This window comes from Cebidichthys violaceus, unplaced genomic scaffold, assembly GCF_023349555.1.
Source record: "Cebidichthys violaceus isolate CVI_PGR_0920_01 unplaced genomic scaffold, fCebVio1.0.p SCAF_51, whole genome shotgun sequence".
In the NCBI taxonomy this organism is placed as follows: domain Eukaryota; kingdom Metazoa; phylum Chordata; class Actinopteri; order Perciformes; family Stichaeidae; genus Cebidichthys; species Cebidichthys violaceus.
Genome location: NW_027176717.1, coordinates 806,136 through 829,092, shown reverse-complemented (window position 1 = coordinate 829,092; position 22,957 = coordinate 806,136). Strand labels below are relative to the sequence as shown.

The 22,957-nt window shown below is 40.3% G+C and overlaps 3 protein-coding genes across 3 annotated transcripts; all 3 read right to left on the bottom strand.

Moving 5' to 3' along the window:
- Window positions 1-909: 909 nt before the first annotated feature.
- mrpl42 (mitochondrial ribosomal protein L42) lies at window positions 910-2,667 on the bottom strand. The gene is made up of 5 exons (XM_068731384.1): window positions 2,568-2,667; window positions 2,111-2,174; window positions 1,734-1,818; window positions 1,303-1,466; window positions 910-1,033 (listed from the first exon to the last, which is right to left on the bottom strand). The coding sequence occupies exons 1-5, from the start codon at window positions 2,644-2,646 to the stop codon at window positions 988-990; spliced, it is 438 nt and encodes a 145-aa protein (XP_068587485.1). The 5' UTR covers window positions 2,647-2,667; the 3' UTR covers window positions 910-987.
- Window positions 2,668-3,247: 580 nt separating this feature from the next.
- Window positions 3,248-8,336, bottom strand: pwp1 (PWP1 homolog, endonuclein). The gene is made up of 15 exons (XM_068731348.1): window positions 8,160-8,336; window positions 7,883-7,941; window positions 7,537-7,715; window positions 7,086-7,171; window positions 6,664-6,760; window positions 6,336-6,446; window positions 5,991-6,121; window positions 5,702-5,772; window positions 5,448-5,544; window positions 5,262-5,323; window positions 5,050-5,161; window positions 4,754-4,844; window positions 4,404-4,525; window positions 4,157-4,262; window positions 3,248-3,967 (listed from the first exon to the last, which is right to left on the bottom strand). The coding sequence occupies exons 1-15, from the start codon at window positions 8,223-8,225 to the stop codon at window positions 3,870-3,872; spliced, it is 1,488 nt and encodes a 495-aa protein (XP_068587449.1). The 5' UTR covers window positions 8,226-8,336; the 3' UTR covers window positions 3,248-3,869.
- A 544-nt stretch (window positions 8,337-8,880) lies between these two features.
- Window positions 8,881-22,477, bottom strand: ano6 (anoctamin 6). The gene is made up of 20 exons (XM_068731347.1): window positions 22,202-22,477; window positions 18,925-18,995; window positions 18,252-18,380; window positions 16,106-16,171; window positions 15,740-16,027; window positions 15,456-15,569; window positions 15,196-15,311; window positions 14,818-14,952; window positions 14,603-14,708; window positions 14,345-14,405; window positions 13,934-14,079; window positions 13,730-13,807; window positions 13,040-13,268; window positions 12,786-12,955; window positions 12,599-12,696; window positions 12,285-12,415; window positions 11,641-11,846; window positions 11,330-11,526; window positions 11,044-11,149; window positions 8,881-10,953 (listed from the first exon to the last, which is right to left on the bottom strand). Exons 1-20 carry the CDS (start codon window positions 22,293-22,295, stop codon window positions 10,735-10,737), a joined length of 2,760 nt encoding a protein of 919 aa, XP_068587448.1. The 5' UTR covers window positions 22,296-22,477; the 3' UTR covers window positions 8,881-10,734.
- Window positions 22,478-22,957: the final 480 nt, after the last annotated feature.

Genomic DNA, 22,957 nt, shown 5'->3' with positions numbered 1-22,957 from the left:
ACAAATTATGTTATTGCATTACCCAATGTAATATGCCTTTATTGCATCTTTTTCTGTTTTGCTGGTCTCTTCCTTATAGTTTTATATTTCCTATTATAAGATTATATTATATTTCTTTCGCTGTTTAAGTCTTTGTTATGATACAGATAATGAAAACGTATTTTGATAGGTTGAAAACTGTAGAAATAAAAATGAATAGCTTAGTTGGAAAATCAATAATTAAAAAAACTATTACTTTCTGTTCCTGCCTCTGTAGTGAAAGATTGTTGGTGAGCGATGACAATGTGTTCTTTTTCATGCTACTTTAAAATAGAAAGTGAAAAGTTATAGCTAAGGTATGTGATTTCTGTGGGTGAGATTCAGCTTTTAATTATCACATACAAGCATGGGTAGAGCATAGGTCACATTTATTAGGTTTTATCTTTTTATAGAGACACAACTTGTAAACTACACTAGCTTTTGTCAGTATTTGTTCATTTGGAGATATATTTTCTATTGGATTTCTTTAATCATATTGTTGTAAACCTGTCTGGTGGTGTGCAAGACCTTTACCACGCTATGCAAGACTCGTCTAGTTTTTCTTTCAGGCACAGAATGATAGTATTTATGAATGAATATTGAAGCTCAGCAAACTCATGTATATTCTGAGATACTAGAGTTGAGATACAAAAACCATAAGGATGCACCACTGCGCAGCTACAATCTGTTCACCAGGAATATGCTTCATGGTATACTGGTGCCAGTTCATTAGGTTTATATTTGCAGTAGTTGTTTTAAAAAGCCCCTAAAATCCAGGGCAGTAAATGTATACAGTATCAGAGTAGACGAAACAAAATAAAAGTATAATTTACAAGCCTTATTATTGTTCCATTGTAGCAGCACTGACTCAAAAACTCATGACAACCTACGTAATATTCAACAGTTTATTATACATCATTGTGACAATAACACAAACATCATTTGCTGTTTTGTGACTTTGGCCTTCAACTATCTGTCCTTTGGGGGATCCTTCTTCCTGCGTCTCTGGTGGTACCTGTGGACAGTGACACAGAAGAAAATTAATTTTGATCAATGTCTATCTGCTACATTTTCTTTCAGCTCTTACACTCTGCTTCAGTTAATTACTGGAGTTATATATACACCTATGGTGCAGTGGAAGAACCCCCCAAAAAAGGACTATAACGAAATAACAAGTACAAGAGGTGTCATTATCAAAGTTGGTAAATGATCTAGTCCCGATGGGGCAGCACTACATCCATACTAAGGCATAAAAATACAAGATAATTGTATGCGTGTACTTACTGTCCTACTGGATACCACCGATGTTTGGTAGTGAAAAACATCTTGCTTAGCTCCTCTATAGTGGGCCCTTTTCTGTCCTTCAGCACCTCTTTGCTGAGGTGGGCCTTTAAAATCTGGTCATGGGTCTCAACCGAGTTGTTCAGGGGGTCTGGTCGTTCTATAGGCTGCAAGGATTGACTGTCATGAACAAAGTTCCCTCTTACTTAATTATACATTTTATGTGTATTTCCAGCAATGAACTGTAGGTCTTCTCAGACAGAGGCAGAAATATCAGTTGTGCAGGGAAAATAACCTGCAGGGTTTTATGTAAAAAAAGAAAAATCAAACAAATTGAGTCTTTGAATTCTTTCTCTGGTGGAAATAGTGCTACTCAATGAGATTAAAGTGACAACTAACACATTGATGTTCATGATGCTAGAAAACTCTCTTACCTGGGTGAGCTCATAGGGAATGTCGACAGTGGGGTGGTAGCACACTATGGTTCTCCCATCTGAAGTCACACCGATTTCAACATTACTAAATCCAAGAAAAGTAGAGGTTATTGTCCCGATCACAATATCTTATTTACTTTATTATTATTATTCTTTTATGGGTAATCATTTTTACATAGCTTTTAATATTTCTAATGTATTTTTTTGGTTCACAATAACTGCAATCACTTGCAGACTTCACACCCACAGGCCAAGTATACAGCGTGCATCTATGACTTACAAAAGCCAGTATGTCCCCTCAGTCAACAGTGAGAACCTCCCCCTAATCATACCTTTGCGCTTTTTATTAAATACAAACTGTTAACGTCTTAACATACCAGTTCGGGGCATCATGTGAAGGACCGCTGACACTGGACTTCTGCCGCATTGGCACCAAACATGCTGCAACAGAAATGACAGGTGAGACACACACATACCAACTCATGCACTGAACACACTTCACAGGACTTCTCAGCTAGGACGCATAAACACCACATTTGAGAGCATGAATCCCCAGAGCACCGTAAATGCTTTCTATATGATCTTAAGACAGAGGGAGGAGCAATACGTTATGACAACTTAATTACGTCGCTACCGATTTTAAATTTGATTTACAGAAAACACACAGTACACACGTTAAGTGCAAGTCAAAGCCAAGTGTTTACCTGCTAAGCATATTGTCAAGGTTAGCCTGTTAGCTTTTACTCCCACCACCGATGCGCTAATTGATTAAAAACGGCAAATTACAACAACCTCCAACAAACACCTTGTTACTGAGATATCAACAGAACTTACTTTGTACATGTCGTAGTTGGGTGCCGTTAGAAAGTCGCGTTAAGAGACGATGCAGCTTACACAAATGACCCGACGCCATGCTAAGCTCTGCGGAGTTACTTTCTGGTGTGCATCACTATAATAGTTCCGTCTTAGCGCTCAGACTCACTCAGTTTAGTTCCACTGCTCGACTACCAGTTTTTAAATGTACCACAGTACATTTAAAAAGGAAAACTGATATGTGCACTATGAACAAACGACTCACTTCTTGTGTATCTTATTCTTAAACTTTATTTATATTAAACATTTAAGAGTTTTGTCCACTCTTATTTTGCAGGGCTAAATAATGTTTTAGTGACGTTTCATGCATACTAAGGCAGTCATGTGTCATGTAACACATTTTAACACCATCTCGAAAGGCCAATCTTCTACATAGCTTCAGATGGTAATGTTTGGAATGGCATACTTTTCCATATTGGGTAACATTTTCCCAAAACACAAACAGTGGGATTCAAAAGGTAAGAGATTACTTAATATGTATGGCATAAATAATCAACTGTATTGATTCAATTACTGTTTTTGATGGTTATGTAGGAAAACATTTTTCCCAAAGGATTAAGGTGTTTGGATTGTCATGGTCTTTAAGAAACTGACTCCAAACAATACATCTAAAAAGACAATGTAGTAAATGAAACACTCGATACTCAAATTAAACTTTATCAATTTGACCTCAAGTTTGATCCACTTTAGACAGAAATAGCATGTACGCTTTGCATCATCCATTATGACGGTGAAACAAAAGGTTTACACATTTTATGAACTGTATTTATTTACTGAATAGACATTATTTTTTTAACACTTTGGCTAAATGTGAGAACACGAGCTTCTTTAAATATTTCACTATACCAGGAAACCCAGGTATGCAATGTTAATGTGAAAATAGTTTTAGTAGCAGATTACATTTATAAATATATAAAGAAAAACTGAAAACAATCTCCAAACAATTCAAATATTTGAATCACTGCTTTCAAATAAAAAGCCCAAATAGATTCTTTGTAATATTCACTAATATGAATACATGAAAAATATGCCTCTTCTTTTCTTAACACAACTTCAAGTGTGCAAGCTGCTGTTGTTACCTGTGCAGAGAGACAAGATGAACAAGTTTTTCCGGTATGTCAGGTCCAGTTTGCATTCAGACCAACCTTTCAAATCCTTCAGGAAATGCAGCTTCATCTATTTAAATCCTTTCTGCATGAACTACCGCACTATGAAGGAATACAGCGACAAGAGTTTATTCATGTTTACAGGTTGTTTGACGCGTCACTCGGAAACCTCCATCTCTGCTGCGGCTGCAGTGCTGGATACCTGTGACCCTGTGTTCGCCACCAACCGTTCCCGGCTGCCGAACACCTCGGCCACTAAAAGGGAAACATCACAATAACATGTGAGCGTTAGAAATGTAACAAATGACTCCATAAATAAAAGGTCAGTGCTGGACTGTGTAAAGACCCGTATTTAACTTTTTTATATGATTTCAATGATCAGCATTCATTTTGCAATGATTAAGTGTGTGATGTAAAGAAAAAAAGGAATGAAAGAAACTATACCTGCTGCAACATCACTTATATCCCAAACCCGCAAGCCATCCCTCTGTCCCCCGAAGGCATAGACGAAGGGCAGATCAGGGCAACATGACGCACAGAAGAGTACACCCTGTCAACAGGTCGGGGAGTAAGTCGTTATAACTCCTACAACAACCACAAACTTAATTACTTTTGACGTTACTAACTACTTCTACAAATGGATTGGGGTGGAAGAATCTGAGATGTACATGCTGCATATGTAGGTTCTTACCATTTTCATGTCTCGTGAGTGCACCAGGTTGGGCTTATTGCCCAAAATGTCCCAAATCTTAACGTGTTTGTCAGCTGATGAGGTGACCAGGCATCCTTTGATCTGGCTGCTGAGGTTCAAACCTGCAGACGTGTTTAGATTAGATTTTTCATTGTAGTTTCAAACACTGACTGAAAATACAGCTGCCACAAGTTTCCCCTATTTGTCTGGTATGTACCGACAATGTTGAACCATAATTTCATCCTTCCTAAATGACTCATGACCAACTGTCTCACCACACACGAATCATTGGTGCTGTTTGAATGATGGCTAGACTGCACCGCTACAGCATTTCTACTTCCACTTCCTACCTGACACTTCTTCGTCGTGAGCCCTCAGAGTGAAAACCGGTTTATCTGAGCGTGCGTCCAGGCAGTAGATGAATCCATCCTCTGTGCTGGCCTGAAACGCGACCACAAACTCAAGTTAACCACTGAGCTTGTGACAGAAATAGAACAAGCGGGATAAACAACGTTTATTGCACGATGACCATAAAGCATACACACCAGGCGTATTTGGAATGAATACTTACAACCGTTAAAGTTTAAAAAAGGAAGGTGGACGGATTATTTCCTTTAAAATAGAGCAGAAGAATTAGAGCATCTACCAGGAAGTTCCACGGTGAAAAGTGGTCCCAGGTCAGCCGCTCCACTTGACCACTAAACCTCCAGGTCCGGTTGCTGTTGTCTGGACTGCGGCAGTCATACAGGACAGCTGTCCTGAAAAGAAAAAACTGTGTGTCTCAAACTCATTGTGAATGTAAATCTTTGTTAACAAAATCTGTGCATTTCCTTTCACTCAATCAGAGATTACACTTACTTGTCATATGATCCTGATATCAGAGTCTGTGCTTCAAATGGGTGGAATGATAACGTCTGAACCTGAAAGATTAAAAAAAATAATAATAAATAAAAATAAAAAAATCACAGAAGCTGAAGCCTGCAACTTCTGATGCAACACCAACAACACACTTTAAATTACACCCAGCATCATTATGTTTCTCACCTTGTCAGTGTGCTTGTGCAGAGTTGTGGCTGGTTTGCCTTGAGTAAGATCCCACAAGATAACCGTGTCATCTGCTGATCCACTGGCCAACACGTTTCTAAGTATGAGAAGGACGAGAGTTATTTCGAGATGCACGAGTGTACACATACACAGTCATGGTACATACACACAATAAGGAAACACGTCTGTATAACCCTGCACATCTGATGGCTATCTGGTGCATTTTTTTGGATTATCAGCTGTAGAAGACTGACCTGATCAGTCTGTTCCAGGATAAATCCAGCACTGCGTCTGTGTGCCCCTCGACAGGCTCTGCTGCTGCCCCCTGGCATCAACGAGCACACAAAGCATTGTGTTAATGATATATAACAAAGCAGGAAATAATGCAGGGGAGCAAGACAAGCAAGTCGACTATCAATGGTGTCAAAAATGTTAAAAAAAAAATATTCTCACATCCTCAAAAAGGCATGAAAATCATCACAATGTGACCCCATTCTCATCATACAGATGCTTGTTTTAGACAGTATAAGAACAGGCTTGTACCTTCTTGCCCTTTTTTTTCTTCTTGGATGCCTTCTTACTCCCTAAGGAAAATACTGGCTCCAAACAGTCCACCACATCCAGGTCCCACACATCTATCTTTGGAGTCATGTTTCCCACTGCAGCGTAGTTTCCTGTAATAAGGACACAGAACATGGTAATAGAAGTACGGTGGCACGTGCACATTAAATAGATCAACTTACTTTCTTCTTAGTTTTAAGTTAACTTAACATTAAATATGATAATGAGAACTATTTCTGTTGAAATCCATTAATGTCAAGGGGCTTGGTTTGGAGAGGAACAGGATTTTTTGTAACGGTTCGTCGAGCAAAGCTGAATTTTTCTTACCGGGTTTTTCTCCAGGACTGGGGTCAAAGTTTAGCCACTCCACACACAGTGGGTAAGCTGGTAGCAGAATATCATGATGCACATACAGAGAGTCCTCCTCGGAGTTATAAACTGAAAAGCAAGAGATCAAGTGTTTAGTATAGATTTGAGAATTCTCTAAAATAATAGGTTTACAACAAATATTGATCATTTCTTTTACATTTACACGTGTCATGCATTTAGCTTATATTCTAAGCTAGAACAACAGCATCCAAACAAAAGAAGATATTTCTCTGTGTCTTCAGAAAACCCACTGTCATCTCATCATGTCACTTATAAAGATATTTACCATGGACCTCCAAATTGCAGCAGTCCTTCTCTGCCCTGCCTGTGAGGATGAGATTGTCACCGGGCTTGATTTGGAAGTCTTCTCGCTCATACTGGTCCTTGAGGGAAGAACAAAAGACAGCTGAGCAATTTGGCTTAGGCAAGATACAATGAGTATGAAAATTGTCTCCACTTAAGTTCACAGCAAGAAATGGATTTTTGTTGTTTCTGTACAATTGTCCAAAGTATCCTTGCCCAATCCCCCCTAACTAGAGCTAAAACATCAGAGACACAATTTGAAGGCTTTTTCATAAGTTTAATGACATTCTTGCACTGTAATACAAATTTCTACTTAAATTGTTCATGACTGAAATTAAGCTTTAGGTGCTACTTGAAGTGGGACTATACTGAATATGAATTCATGTGATCATTGAGTGCACTTACTGTGTCTTTGAGGGTGATGTAAGGATCCTCCTCATTACAGCTGAACACTGTAAGACCAGCCAGACTGTCGCCAAGACTAGCGGTCGCTAAATTGCAGACAAACGAACAGCAGATTACATTACATTACATTACAGTCATTTAGCAGACGCTTTTATCCAAAGCGACTTACAATTCAGGATCTATCTACACACCGTAGACGCAGCTACGGGAGCAATTTTGGGGTTAAGTGTCTTGCTCAAGGACACATTGACATGAGACTAGTAGAGCCGGGGATCGAACCGCCGACCCTCTGATTGAAAGGCTAAGTGGAGAGCAGGGCCGCAGTCAGACTCTCAGCTGCCTTTAAATAGACACAAGCGAAGTGGACAGAATGAGCAGAAATTAGTTTGTCAGTACACACACACACACACACACACACACACACACAGTACATAAACACCTCCCCACTCACCTGCATCCTCTTCATCATATCTATCCAGGCCGTACTCTGCCAGCTCGTCATCTTCCTCCTTTCCATCTTCATCGTCACCCTTTGGATCTCCAGCAACGTCCGCTGTATTACTATCAGGATTCTCCTCACAGGCTATACCTTCATCATCGTCTTCATCCTCCTCCTCGGCTGCAAGGTCACTGATTTAGGAGAGTAGATCAAATTCAAACAAACTGACACCAGCTTTAGCTGTTAGGGGACGAACTGTAATATTCTATTTCTACTCAGCACTCACTGACAGGTAATGAATGCTTTTCACATTTGGACATAAGATCGCTGCAGTAATGTGCGTTTTATTCTAACATACCCCAGTTCCTCTTTTGCATCAGTGATGATGCGCTGTAGCTCCTCTTGGCTCAACTCAACCTGAAACAGAATAAAAAAAAACGTGGCTTAAACAAGTAGATAAGCTCATGTGTCTTATCTTTTTTTAATTATCTTTAAAGCCACCTAGAAATATAAATTACAGCCAAAGGGCTTAGAGTATTGGTCATTTAGATTAGTATGGTAGCATATAGTTCTTCTGCCATGTTGACGAGTTAGCCGCCTGTCTGCTAGCATTAGCTAGCTGAACATGAACTTACTTTGTCTGGGGTTTCCTTTGCAACGCCTCTCCCCACCCATCCGACACATGTAATCTGGGAACTCATTTAGGAGAAACCGTGTGGGTTTATCGATCAAATACAATACAATATGCTCACCGGTTGTCAAAATTGTTTCACCTCAGGCACGCAAACAGTGAAATGAGCTACATGTGAGTTAAATCGGGGCCAATGTGTCGCTTCTAGATGACGTCATTACAGCGTTGGAAAATATGCCTGATCAGAAATGTAGAGCGGTAAAGCCACCCACTGAGCTGCTGTGTCTTAAAACATACAGGGCTGCTTTTATGATAGATATGTTTTAAATATAGAATGTTTTAATATCTGTAGCAAGAACCTGTGAAATACAACTCCAAGCAGCTTCAGCATGAGAGATTTGCCAAAGATTCTTGCAGTTTCTGTTCAGGAATTGTTGCGTTTTGTTTAGTTTCTGGCATTTGTACCAACCAGGTCAAGGGTCATTTTGCATACTTGCACAATGCATCTGGTACGAAATGAAGATTGTATCAGCATGACATCGTGTAGTTTTATGCAGAGGCTGTTTTTTATTTTCATTTTTCATCTTGCTGCAGTGATAAGACTTCACTCCAGGCATTGTCAATACGCTGTGACATGACTGATGTGTTTTTATTTCAGGTGCAACACTTCTAAATACATCCCAGGTGAAAGGTAGAGAGGTTAAATAAATAAATAAAACACACAATGGTGGAAAGTTTTTTAATCCTTGGAGAGTCTTTAAAGTAAGACTTAATACACATTTCATGGCACTGACGAGATCAAACAAAAAGACAAGACAGATACGCATCATCAGATATTGCTGGTATATGATACTGTTTGCATACATGTTGGACATAGTACCATAATTTAAATCACAAGGCGAGGCAATAATGCAGCAGAGGTGCTGATCTAAGATTTCAGCAATTACACGGGAGAAGACTGAATTACTGTACTGCCTATATCACAGAATATAACTTGCAGCTCAAAATGTTGTGCATTGCAGTGGTCATGGCACAGGAGTGGAACTCTGTAAGTAAAAAGTGCATAACAGTAGATGAGAGTACATGAATAGAGAAGGAGACAGACTATACTTCCATAGTCAACTGAACCACTTCACAGGGCTGCAATTAATTCAATTAACTAAAAATATTGGTTAAACTGAATAGCATTTTGGTGTAATACTGAAACAGAGTTCAGTTTTAAATGATTCTTGTGGTTTGTAAACTTGAATACATCAAACCTTTATATGGCATCACTTTATATGGAATCGTCAAATAAAATTACTTTTTGAATTGGCTGTAATTGAATCCCCTCCAAACATTATAACAACGTATAAAACATTTGAAAGGCTTACAGAGATAAAGGTATTCAAGGTGCATTTAGTCAGTATATGTGGCTTTTGGTCAGTTACACCATGTTTATTCTAACTCGTGGTATCTCAACACTTGTGTAACATTGTGAGCTGTTCGACACATCAGCTCTTTAGTTCGAGTAACAGAAATGGAAGTGTAAAATAAATCTCTCCACCAATCATGAACATTGCATCCAAAAGTGGTGCATTTTCTTTCGTATACAATAATACTGATATTTCATGACAACATTAAACTAAAACGGTTTGGCGGAGTGACGCGCTGCAGTGCTGAGTTCAAATTCAATAGTCTAAACTAGAAGACACTGTTGAGAAAAAAATATTCATCAAATGTTTTAACAAGAAAAACTCAAAGCCTACTTACTAGCTTTTTTCTAGAGCTTTCAACCATAGTATAATCTTTCATTTTAGACCAACATGGATGAGAAGTCCTATGGACGAAACAGCTTCTTGGCAAATTTCCATCTGCCAATGAAGACCATGTGATACTGCTGAAAGCCCTGGAAGAGCTAAGCTACGATTGTTTTGTTTGGTTGTATTTTTTGCTTCGTCCACCAAATAGTTGGTGTTAATTATTAAGCTTCAAAATGTGAGGCACTGATTTGACATCGGTTTCTCGTTGCTGTAACAACCAGCAAGTAATTTAGCTTAATGTGTGATCTGAGTTCTTTGTGTTTAGATAAGTTGCTTAAAATTGTTAAAAGCTACATCTAACAAGATTAAAATTCAATACTGGCTTCAGATTTGAACAAATTGAACTCCATCCCTAATTGATAAGGTAGTGCAAAACACTGCCATGTTACTTGATTGTCCTACACTTAGTTTTGTGCAGTGGCACTGCCAGCTGCAATACGTCAACCTGTCTGTTATATTGGTCAGTTAGAGAGGAAAGTAAAAAGAAAAAGACACTCTGAGAGGTGAATGAGGTTAGATGCACAGTTCTTTCTCCTTTTGCACGCTTTCACCTGACGGGAGTCCAGAGTGTGAGGACAGTAGACGGGGGTGAAGACTATACAAGTAGTTTCTCCTTTCTTTGTCCAACAGTCCCTTAAAGTCCATACCTTGTTCCAGGTCTCAATTGGTTCACGAGACGTTGGTGAGTATTTGAACAGATGTGGGTGAGTGCTGCAAAAAACTGGGTAGTCACGTATATACAGTATGGTCTGATGTCTTCTTCCATACAGTTTACTCTCAGAAATCAAGTTCCATCTCCTCCCATGTCAGGTTCACCTTCGAGCACTTGGCAATCCCGTCGTCGACTGGTTTCAGACGTTTGGTCACCAGCTTGAGGTTGGTCTCGTGGAGGACAACCTGGGTCAAGTACTTCTCTCGTTTGATCTGTTCTTTGACAGCGTATGGGACGTCTGGGATCACGTAGGACAGGATGAACTTCGTGAGGTAAACAATGTGCTGTGAGGAGTAGAAGAAGACATTAATACATTTTGATAATGAAAGATGTTTTTTAGTGTCAGAAAGATTTCCTGTTATGTTCACACTCACCTCTACAACGATTATAAAAGCCATTTTGGCAGCGATCACATGCCAGTAGTAGATAGTGTACTCATACTGCCTCGGGTGCCCAGGAGCATACCGAAAATCTCGATACCTAAGGGAGGAAATTTCATTACTGACACCAGTAATCTATTGAGCTTGCCATCCTATCTTATTAGTCCTGTGTAGGCAAACATTTTGAAATACATGACAGGTAATATGGAAGCTGGCGTTCTCTTTATATTCCAACAAGGGAAATTTTTATTCAGCACACACAGATGGCCAATCTTTGTACCTGCAGGTGGTGATGTTGTACGGTGTCTTCAGGGGCTTGCTATGGTTGGAGAAGTCGTTGATGTTGAATATAGACAGCGAGCTGTTGATGTAGCCCTGCATGGTGTTGTTATAGTGATCTCCATATGGGTACACAGAGAACGACCAGTAGTAGACCAACCGTGGAATCATGTCGGATGTAAAAGCGATGATCATGGCCTGTTGAGACACCAGGAAGCCAGGTAAGTGTAGTGAAAGCAGAAAAGTGATCACCAACGCTATCATCGCCAATGAAACTTATAAACCAATAACTCCGCGTAAACAGTGTCTCACATTTGTTGCGACAGCCAATATAGCAACACCTTGAAGAATGGGCTGCCACGCCCCTATATCCTGCGCCTTCTCTGGCACGATGCGGCGAAACTGAGTGGTGATTTTCCAAGCGTCAACCCGAATCTCAAACAGGTTGTTGACCAGAGCCAGGATCGGCGCCAGAGGAAAGGAGGCAACAAACAGGGTCACAAAGCCAAACTGGATGACTGAAAGAGACCAGAAGGACACCGTCAAGACCCCCCACAATTCAGTTGCACCAGGTATTTGTATATTGACTAGTTGTGTGTAAATTTCCTTCAGTATCTCTTGGTTATTTACAAACTGGTTTCAAACCAGTTTGCTGAATTGGCTTGCACCAAAAGCACACGGGACACGCCATGAGAGTGGTGGCAATCTTCTTCTCCAACTCAAAATATTCTTTGAACATCATCATTAAACTGATGTTGAATATTTCAATGAAATGTCACTAAAACATTTAGTAACAGCTAACCACGACTGTATGAAAGACTTAGTTTGTGTGGCGCAACCTGTTTTGTAACATAGAGATACATGAGTCTCACAGCAATATAAATAAGTCTGAACTTAAGAACAGCTTGTGCAACCAGCTCCAGGTGCAGCTTTAAATGTGGCAGACGGGGACTTACCCATCTCCAAATATTCATAGAACAGTCCTAGTTTTGAGAGGGGCTGCAGCCGGTAGTCCTGCTCCCAGCGAGGAATCGCCTTCTCTGAAGGCCCACGAGTGCAGTAGCGGAAGATCAAATTTTTCACCCACCTATGGAGGGGTGAAAGAGATCATACAGTAACAGTAGCTCAGTATGACGATGGAAAGCTGGTGTGCAAGTCCACTTATGTTCACTAGAGATATGCTGCATCTATAAGCCGACACTGCTGCTTAATCGTATTACTATCGTTTTTATATTTAACGTAAAATTGTTTTTAGATTCTGACTTCTTACGGTAGCAAGACCTCTTGGATGTTGTTCCAGATGGCTTTCCCGCCCATGATGATGGAGAGCTGAGTCGTCAACTCAATCAGACAACCACCTGGATCACACTGCAGGACAGCAAGATGCACAGCGTGAATCAGGAACAACACGCGAATACGTTAGACATGTAACAAACAGCTGGACAGACACACTGCACCTCCTCGTTCCGGTATTTTCCCAAGAGGTAAACAGGATTTCCAGGATAGCCAACCGCTTTCCCTTTGGCGAAGGCGATGTAGAAACAGGAGGAGTAATAGTTGACGAACTGGAAGAGGAACATCTTCAGGGTCAAGCTGTTCTCGTAGTCCGTCTTGGTCCGTGGCAGCTCTGTTGTTGCATCAGGCAAGAAAAGGATTTTCGGATTAAACCACATGCAAGTCAATACTGGGGAAAAGTACAATTCAAACTCACCAAAGTCTGTGATCCAGATGGCGACCCGCTCATAGAGAATGTTGAGGATCATGATGACAACAAAGCTGATAAGGGAGGCTGTGACAGAAGTGGCCATCTGAGGCGTCACATACTCCTTTAAGGGCTCCAGCTCCTTCAGGTCCTGAGCTCTGAGTTTAGCCGAGAAGGCAAAAAAGGCCGCCAGGCGGTAAACAATGATGGCCACAATGGACGCCAGGATCAACAGAATCTAAAGGACGAAATAGAGTTGAAAGATTCATGTATATTCTGTCAGTTCTGAAATTGAAAAAATGGGAAAAGCTTTATTCGATGGGTCCATAATTTCAGAATTATTAATTAATTATTGTATTTTATAGAAGTTTACTAGGAAGAACTATGAATTTGGTACTAATTGTAGGTAAATGTCATGTTCAAGTAGTTTACTTCCAATGAATAAATTAAGAAAAACCTAAGAATTCAGTGCACACCATGTCAGCTACATGCAAAAACAATATATATGGAAAGTTGAATTCCATTGATAAATTAGTAATGTATGAATATTTACATGGGTTTAAATTCACCTTTCTTAAAAAAATATTGTATTTTCCCAATCATTAGTACCAAATAACATATTCTTAGGAGCTTGATAGTGAATTGCAGACAGGGAAAATACAGTGTTACCAAGAAAGAAAAGATGATTATTTAAATTACCCAGAATAAGACTGTCCCAATTCCTATTGACACCCGAACACATCGTCCACAGGCTGTATAGGGCACGCTTTCTTTTACCTAAACCACACACAAACACAGTAATATACTGGGCTTTAAAAACAACACGGAAAGACTTCGTGGCTGGTGTAGTTCTACGTCATTAGCTGCAAAAAGAATAGAATGAAATGTGAGTGCGATTTTTACCCCTGTGATAGGGTTCTTCCTCTCATAGATGCACTTTGCTTCATATTCTGGGCGAGGTGGCTCTTCCTGCTCCAGAAACTCCACAGTGTCCCACATGTACTCCAGCTCCGCCTGGTAACGCTTCCAAAACTCCAGGAACAAAGTGACTTCAGTCAGGAAATGAACAGGAGCAGGAAAAAAAACAGGAAGGGCATTAATGAGAAATAAGGAAACATCGAAATACATGCAGTATTGTCAGTGTCTTTTGTGTCTGTTTTGCCTTTAATAATGCCAAAGATGAGCACATAATAATCATTTCAAATGGTCAGCTATAAACACAGCTACTGTAAGTGATATTAGCATGCTTGCATACGTTCAATGGGAAACTTGAACATGAAAGAAGTACCTGGCATGACATTGTATACAACTCACCCCAGATGGACATGAAAACTGCAAACACCAAGGTTCCAAAGTTATCAAATATGCAAAGTTTCTAAAAGAAAATGGAAAAGAAGACGGACATGGATATCAACATTGTCACAGTTCTGTCCTGCTTATATGCAAATCAGTTCCAGACATAACAGTTGTGTGGAAATAGCAGCATGCATTACGCAAAGTCAGTTCTTTTTTTTTGCATATTGAGCAACATTAGCGGGAGGACAAAAACTTTGTAGAAACACATGAACTCACTTTCGAAGCTTCACAGGTGCTGTTCAACCTCCAGTATTTGCATTCTCTGTCACACTGCGGACACATCACAATATTCCCTCCAATGTCAGGGTCGCACACCTCCATGCTGCGGTAATTAAAACATGAGAACGGAGATGATCAGACTGGGAAATCTCCAAAATATCGTACGTCATCTATTTACAAGTTCATCATTCAAAATCTACAAGGAAACGTACCTCCAGGTGCTGGTGTCTTGAGTCCTGTACCCATAAATGAAACAACCAAGTCCCACAACAGCAGCCAGAGCCAGCATCATTGTGTAGAAACCCAACCAGGCAAAGTAAATGCCGATCTTCTCCCCATAATACTTCCTGTGGAATAAAAATAAAGAGTGTTCATTTACTGTGGCTCTACTGTTCACAAAAGGCTCTGCAAGGACAAAGACATGAAACAGATTGTATTTGTTCCTGCTTGTCACACAGGGACTATAACTGCAGTCCACAACTTTTCATGGACAATACAAAGGCGTTTTAGTTTTAGCTGAATTGAAACATCATCAGAGAGTCATTCTAGGGCTTTCAGTTGATTTTTTGACGAGAGCATAAAGGATTTACCTAATGAGGTTCAGTGGTTGCATCTTATAGAAGCTTTTGGGATGAGCCCATTCTTCGTAGAGCAGAAATCTCTCGTTGGGGCAGCCCTCCTCTTCGGACTTGGCATTGAACCTGCACTGAAATAATAAAAACGATAAAAAACAAAGGGTAATTTTCAGTAAATCCTTAGTTCATTAATTGCATTACACCATGCTAAATATGGATGTTACAAACTGAAAAAGGCCGAAACCATACCTACATGACTGTAACATGTAACTTACGTCATGGAGGGGATAGGCAGCTTTGTACACTCCTCCATCCAGCAGTTTGGTGATGCCAAACTTCTTAATGTTCCCTCGGATTTCATAGGGGGCACGACTCAGGATGTAATATGCCTGGAAGAAGAAGATGTTTTTGTCTTTACACCACCAATCTGTTTACACACTCATCAAACGTATAATAGGATGTTTATAACCGCAAAACACCGTCCTTCAAAATAAAACTGAAATATGGAAGAAAGTTGCAGGCAGCCTGAAACTGACTGCCACAACATGAGGCCACTTGCCATCCTGCTCCTCATGGACGCATTAAAGAAGACGTCTTTGTCCCTCACGTAGAAGTACTCCAGGCGGTCCTTCTCAAAGGGGGCGGTGAAGAACTCCGCCTCTTTGGTGATTAGGTCTTCGTTGGGGTAGAAGTGCTTGGTGATGCAGGAGAGAAAGCTCCACGGGGAGGGGTGTGAGGACAGGTCGTTGGGCTGGATGGGGAGCTTGATGTGCAGGACCTCGGCGTAGGTGCACAGCACGTCCCACGGCATGTGGACTTTCACAAACAGCAGTTTCTCATCTATTACCTGCAAAGGGCAAATAAGCAGTGCTTTAAGTATTCGACTGCAGTCAGATAAACCTTCTGAAAAGTGTAATCTACTTACAGATTTTGTCGCCTCCAGCTCCATTCCCATCTTCATCAGGCTGGCCTCGAAGTACTCTCGCCGCCTCTATGGTGAAAAACACACAAAAAAGGCTTTCAAAGAGCTTCCTGATTTAATGCTCCCTCCTCCTCTCTGGTCATTATGATTCAGTTTATGTACCGGGTGAAACTATATGCGTGACTCATGTGCCAAGCCGACAGTGTAAATACTGTGAGCATTTGTCAAAGGACTTTCGAGAGGGATTATCTGTATACACACAAACGTAAACGGCTTTATTTATACTGTGGCAATATCTTAGGTAAATAATGTGCCTACACGTTATCACTTTGATAACCTTCATGTGATTCAATTTGCCATTATTTGTTGTTTAAGGTTTATTTAAAGCTCATTTATTTGGACACATCACAATTCCAATGTTTCCACTGCATATAGAGGCAATGAACGGCGGTACTGCAAAGCAAGTCAGAGCAGGTTCTTGTTGGTGGCATGTCATCAAACGCTACAGTGAATTGACACAATCTTTGAACTGCTACACAGCTTTCCCAAAACCAAATGAAAAAGCATGAATTAGTATGAAAAAGTACAAAACAAATAATATAGTACGGTAGAATTAATTGTTCCAACTTCTTTGTTATTTGATGAGTTGGGATCAACCTTAATGTAACACGTGACACATTTCCACTTGATGTCAGCCCAATTCTAAGGAACACCTCCGAGAGACTGTTGACAAAGCAAACATCAAATACCTTCACTGTTTTCATGACACACAGGGAATGAACACTTAGACAAACATAATAAAATATTTAAAGAATTATTTTAAGATAGCAATTTAGCTAACACTATCTGAACTGAACCACACCCTTTCCAGCAGTTAAAGTCAGCGCAGAAGGTTTAGCAACTTGTGTTTGACCCAGGTTAGGCTCTGGAAAAACAAAGTAAAGGGAGTGCCTGGTAGAGACTGCTGCTCTCCCCATCACTTTTTGGCTTTAGTTTGCTTTGGGATGATTACAAATGAGGGATTGCTTCAGTCCCAGTGAATCTGTGGTGAAGATGCTCATGAGCTCTGATTTGCAACGGCTCTACCAGCCGGCTGTTTCTCAAGGAACTGGCTTACACCCGTTACATTCATTCACTGCTGCAGAAAAACAACATACCAAACATTAAATACCTAACATTTTGTCAGGTTTTTTTTTAATGATTTTAGCCTCCACAGGACAGTCTCCATTTCAAAACCACTTGGGGGATACGGTTGCAACACTGCAGCTAACATCTCTAAGGTCTGTGGATCTACAAGCATTACAAGACACATCCATCACTGTTAATCTATTGTGAAAGACACTGGTAGCAACAAACAACACACCCGGGTACGTAACCATGTCTCAAGTGTTCTTCATTGGTGCACTGCAATCACTGCACATCTAGGTTTGTGTTGTGTAAAAAGTAGGTAGCATGTTCTACCAACATTTAGTTTGCGTTCTGATTTACTCTAGGAGACTTATAACCCGACTGATCTGTTCAGTACGTTTTTGTGGATTTAAGTGAAGGAGTAACGCTCTTCATTTCCTCAACTTCCCTCAGGGATTCTACCCACTGAACAACTGAGTCACAATGTGTGTTGAATGAATGAGAAGTACAGTGGAAAGGCACTTTCAGAACAATGTATGCCAAGCTGTTCCCGTTCCTGGATAATTAAAGCATTATTTAAGTTCCTGTGCTGAATAGACACGAGTACTTAGTTTAAAGTCACAGATTGCCATCCTGCTGCGAATGAAAACTCCCTTTACAAACAACCAACAATAGAGTTTGCATGTGTAATTAAACACACAAGGAATGTCACCTGAATATGACTTAAATTTAGGTTCTATGAGAAAACTACTACTTACATTGATAAAAAAATAGTATGTTATTCATTAAGACAAATGATTTGCTGCCGAATCTTAATTTAAAAACTCTTTGTCTAAGGATTTGGGATGCTGACAGGTTCAAGTTTCTCTACGTTATCTAACAACGGCAAAAAAATTGCTTAAAAATACTAAAATACGCAAACCTTTACCTTTTACAGCAGCTCTCTTTTTGTGGGTAGATAACGTTGTTCTAAGATGAACCACGCGGCTCAAAAAGGATCTAAAAAAAATGAAAGCCATACCTTGCGCCGCTGGAACGTGTGCCTCTTCTCAAAATCCTTCTTATCCTCATCCTCATAAACCAGGATGAAGTCGATCCTCCTCACGCCGTCGTTGAAGAACAAGGAGTCGGGTTTGTCATTAAACTCAGCCTGAGGGCAAAAACAGGGCTCGTCAGGTAAGTCCACATACTGAAACTCGTACTCCTCTTCCTCCATAGCGCCGTACATGTTGCACACAGAGAAGAGACGAGAGGTGAGCAGAGGAAGAGGTCCGTGTGCGTGAGATATTGTTGAATACTGACATTGACCAGCTTATTTGGGCCAGCCTATGTGGACCATGCAGAAGGAGTGGGAAGTGTAAACAAACATTATGATACCCGCCCTTTCTTTCTCTCGCTCTCTCTCTGTCTCTTTCTCTCCACACAATCACACTTGTGTCATCACTAGGTGTATGCAAAGCTCTTGCATGCATGCATGTTATATGTAACTACATGCATGGTTTCGTATATTAATGCATTTCATCTCATGTGTAGTGATTTGGTGTCTTGTGGTCCATTGAGCCGCCATCTGCTAAATAATTGTGCTTTAAGAAAAGATGAAGAACAGAATATTCATATGAGTCAATACAAATACAGGTGCATTTGATTGATCTGCTGCTACTATAGCTGACATCAACATCACGGAGTTGACTCACCAGTACTGCTTTGGTGACTGCTGCTCCTTCTTTAATACTGTGATACGTTGGTAAAAACTCCTCGGGGTAAACTGTGAAGATAAGACCAAACACATAAATGTGAATACAGATGGCAAAATAAACTAATTTACTTGAGCCCGACCGCTACATTAGCAGGCTGATATTATCATGTTGTTATCAATATAGATATGTAAAAATGATATGCAGCAACCAATACAAATTAAACTGCATTTTGCATATTTGTAAATGTATATTAGGGGTGTATACCGGTACAACTGTGATATTAAAAAAATGTAATATTGATATGTTCATAACACACACACACACATTATAATTAAAATATGTTAATAATCCCGCGTATCTTCAATGGTCACAGACTCTCTCCACCTCCCTACTCTCATTAGAGTGTAATTCATTTGCCAATAAAGAGGCAAAACACACACTAAACAAAGATTGATTTATGGCTTTTTTAAAAAAGGCTCGTCTTAACTGAGGTTTGTTTGTTCGTAGTGAACACAGCATCACCTGAGTCAGAAAAAAATCATAGATGTATTGTGAGTACTGTAATTTTATTGTAAAAAAAAACATTTTAGAGAGTAAAGGTGCTGCTGACCTCACAAGAACTTCACATCCACACAAACTCTGACCAGGACGATATCCATGTTCCACCTCAGCGGTGCTCACTGAAGCGGCGACGACTGTTACTCATTTCCAAACCAGTCGGAGGGTTTTATAACCGGTGACCCTCCGAATACAAGCCTCACCAAACCTCATGCTGTTAACAATGTTATATTACTCCCCGGAAAAAAGAGAAGAACTAGGTCACCACCTACTGCAGTGTGGTCAACACATTTACAAAATGCACCAAGTGTCCACCAAGATTCATTTAGAAATCTGCTCTCAGTGTTCACACCACTGACCGCAACACAGCTTAAGGAACAATACCACCAACATTACATGCATTGTTTTATGCCTCATAATTACACATGCCTTTTTTTTTTTTACATCCAATATTGAAAGCCCTGTAATCTTTCCATACAAAGCAGAGCGCGATGACAAAACTAACTGAAGACCGATGTTGTTTTCAAAACACTGGCCATAGTAACACTCGGGGAAACCTCACAGTGGAATAAGTGCTCATCACAAGACTTTCCTTTGACAAAGTCCTCCAGGCTAACAGTCTCAACTCAAACTAACTTTGTTAAAGTCCGTCAGTATTTTGAAATGCTGAACCAGTAACGAACTGCTAACCCTCACTTTTTTTACACTGACGTATTGTGGGCCTAATCCTCCCCATGACTGTAATATCACATTATGCGTTTTAGTTGTTTGCTGCAGACTGGAGGACACACTGTACCCTGTAAACTGTACATATTTTTTTTGTTTTACAGTCACTACTTTGGTGTGTAATATAGATGAAATGTGCACAGACTCCTGCGTCATTAAACCCAACAGAAACGCTGTTACGAAACCTCTGCACCCTACAGTCAGTCACTACGTATGCTTCTTTTGAAAAGCATGTTGAAACGAGCTATCTGCAATAAAAATCTGCTTTCTTAACCACAACCCACCCACCCAGCGCTCACTTCCTCTCTAGAGAACATCCTCCATGACAACACACAAAACAATAAAGGCAGAACAAAAAACGTATTGTTTTTAACTTCCAAACTTTGATTTTGTGCAGCACGAAACACATTTTATTTGACCAAAAGGCTAACATTTAAACACTTAACTCAAGCCAAAAACCAGTGCCCATCGCAAATATGACAGGAAATTCCTTTCTGCATCAAAAACTGGATCATTTCGTGACATCTGGTACAAGTCAAGTGTCTTTCACAGGAACAGCATCTGCTCTAAGTCCTGGCTTCAGCCTTAGCAGGTAATGCCTTTATGTTTTGCATGTGAAATAAGATAACTGATGATACATTTTCATTGAAACTTGCTTCCAGCGGTCGAGAGACATAGCTCTCTCCCTGAAATGCAAATCAGTAATCATCAGTGCCTCATGTTTACTGTACCAATGTGCTGGGTACATGTTAATAATCAGACTCCCTGTATCACCAGAGAATTACTTTTGCACATTAATAAGTTGAAACAAAAAAGTTATTATCTTTGCTAATGTTTCTTCTGTTGTAATCACAGCATCACAGGCTGCAACACAGTGTGGCTGGAAATAATTCATAACAAGCGAATATAGGCTCCATTAAATAGAGTGCACTTTGGCATGCTCGTTGTGCTCCAGAGTGAAACGCATTAGTCACTTCCATATGGTCAGGGCCTTCTATACAGTCACAACATCCTCACAACTATTAACGTTAACCCAAAGGACCATTTATCTCTCATTGAGCTGTGAGGGGGAAAAAAATGCATGCAATACCAGACAGTATGTCATTGTGGGCAAGACAGGACATGACAGAAGCGTACAAATTGAGAAATATGTCCCACAAGTGTGAGCTGTACACACTACATTTACTCTATTCCAAAGTTAAGTTTCAGTTTCAGTTTGGAGCGTCAGGAATGTAACACATGCAAGGAACAAAGGCGTGTTTAGAGATGCGATCTGTTCTAGTTTGAAGCCTTCCGAAGGGCCATATCAGACATATATGACGGAAACAGGGACTCTGTTTTAGGGGGGCGGTTTTGATCGCCCAACATCTGTTATCTATATCAATCTGTAATGCAGAAGTGGTGTTGTGAGCTTCTACTTTCTTAAAAATGTGTGCATCCCACCCACACGGTTGTTCTGCTACACATGCAGCGTGCATGACTTAAAGCTTTTGACCATTTACTTCTACTTATTATCTACCCTGTAAAGGTGACAACACCTCATGTTTCATGACGGCATGAATGGGTAAACCATGATGTACGAGTCCAAAAGGGAAATCATGAACCATGTACTTTTAGCAGCTCTCCTAACCAGAACAGTGATGTCATAAGTAGAAGTGCTGCATTTAAAATCTGGAATTATTAGCACCAAAATGTGCCAAAAGTAATAAAGCACTCATTACGCAGAAAAATGTTGCAAAGGAGTAGTTAATAACATTGTAACACTACGTTTCCAGTAAAATCGATTAATAACAGTAACTGTTACACCAATTAAAGTATCAATGTTTAAATACTGCTGGCGCAGTGATGAATGAGTGGGAGGTAAACTCACACACCCAGAGGTGAATATGGCCTAATAGATGTGTTTCAAGTATCACATGTGCCCATAAACCCTCACAGCGTGCACACCAAGACAACAAATCTCTTGCGACAAACACAGCTGTCCTCTTACCAACTTCCTCGTCTATCATGCCCAATACAGCATCACCCTCCATCTCCTCTGTGTCAGACATGGAGTCCATCTCGTGGATGTCGTTATTGCTCATAGTCTTGTCGGGGGTCCGGCTCACAAAAAACAACAACAAAACCTAACAACTTTGCTTAACCGACAGATTGCTGTGTATTACAATAGCGTCAAAGCGCAGCCCCGTCCTCCGCGCATTCTGTATCTATTTCTCAACACGGATTCAGCAAGGCAAAGTTTTGCTCAAGTTGCGACTTGAGAGAATGGAAGAAGTCTCACGGGTGGGGTCGGAGAAGGAGAAGGAGGAGGAGGAGGGTGAGGAGGAGGGTGTTGCTGTTGTTCAGCCACATTTGACAGATCGAGTTACGCCCACTCAATTCCTTTGAAGTTTGTTTTTTAGCGTGCTGATTAACGCATGAACACACTTGACATCTATCGGTAGGTGCATGTGGAGAAATATGTATTTTGTTTTGAGATGTTTAGCATCCAGGTAGCCTCAACAGCGGGAACCAGTGCGTTGCACGTTTCTCGAAATTCATTCCATATGATTCATTCACATAACGTGTGCGTTCCTTCCGCATTCAACCTTTACCCATAATGCAGTTTTTATCGTAAACGCACTGATGTCTACCCGAAATTATCTAATGATAACATGATTTCCTGGGGGCGAGAACAACGTTTGAATCCAACGTGTCCGAGTTTCAACCCGTTGCTGTTTAACAGTTAATAAAAAGTGGGGGTAGG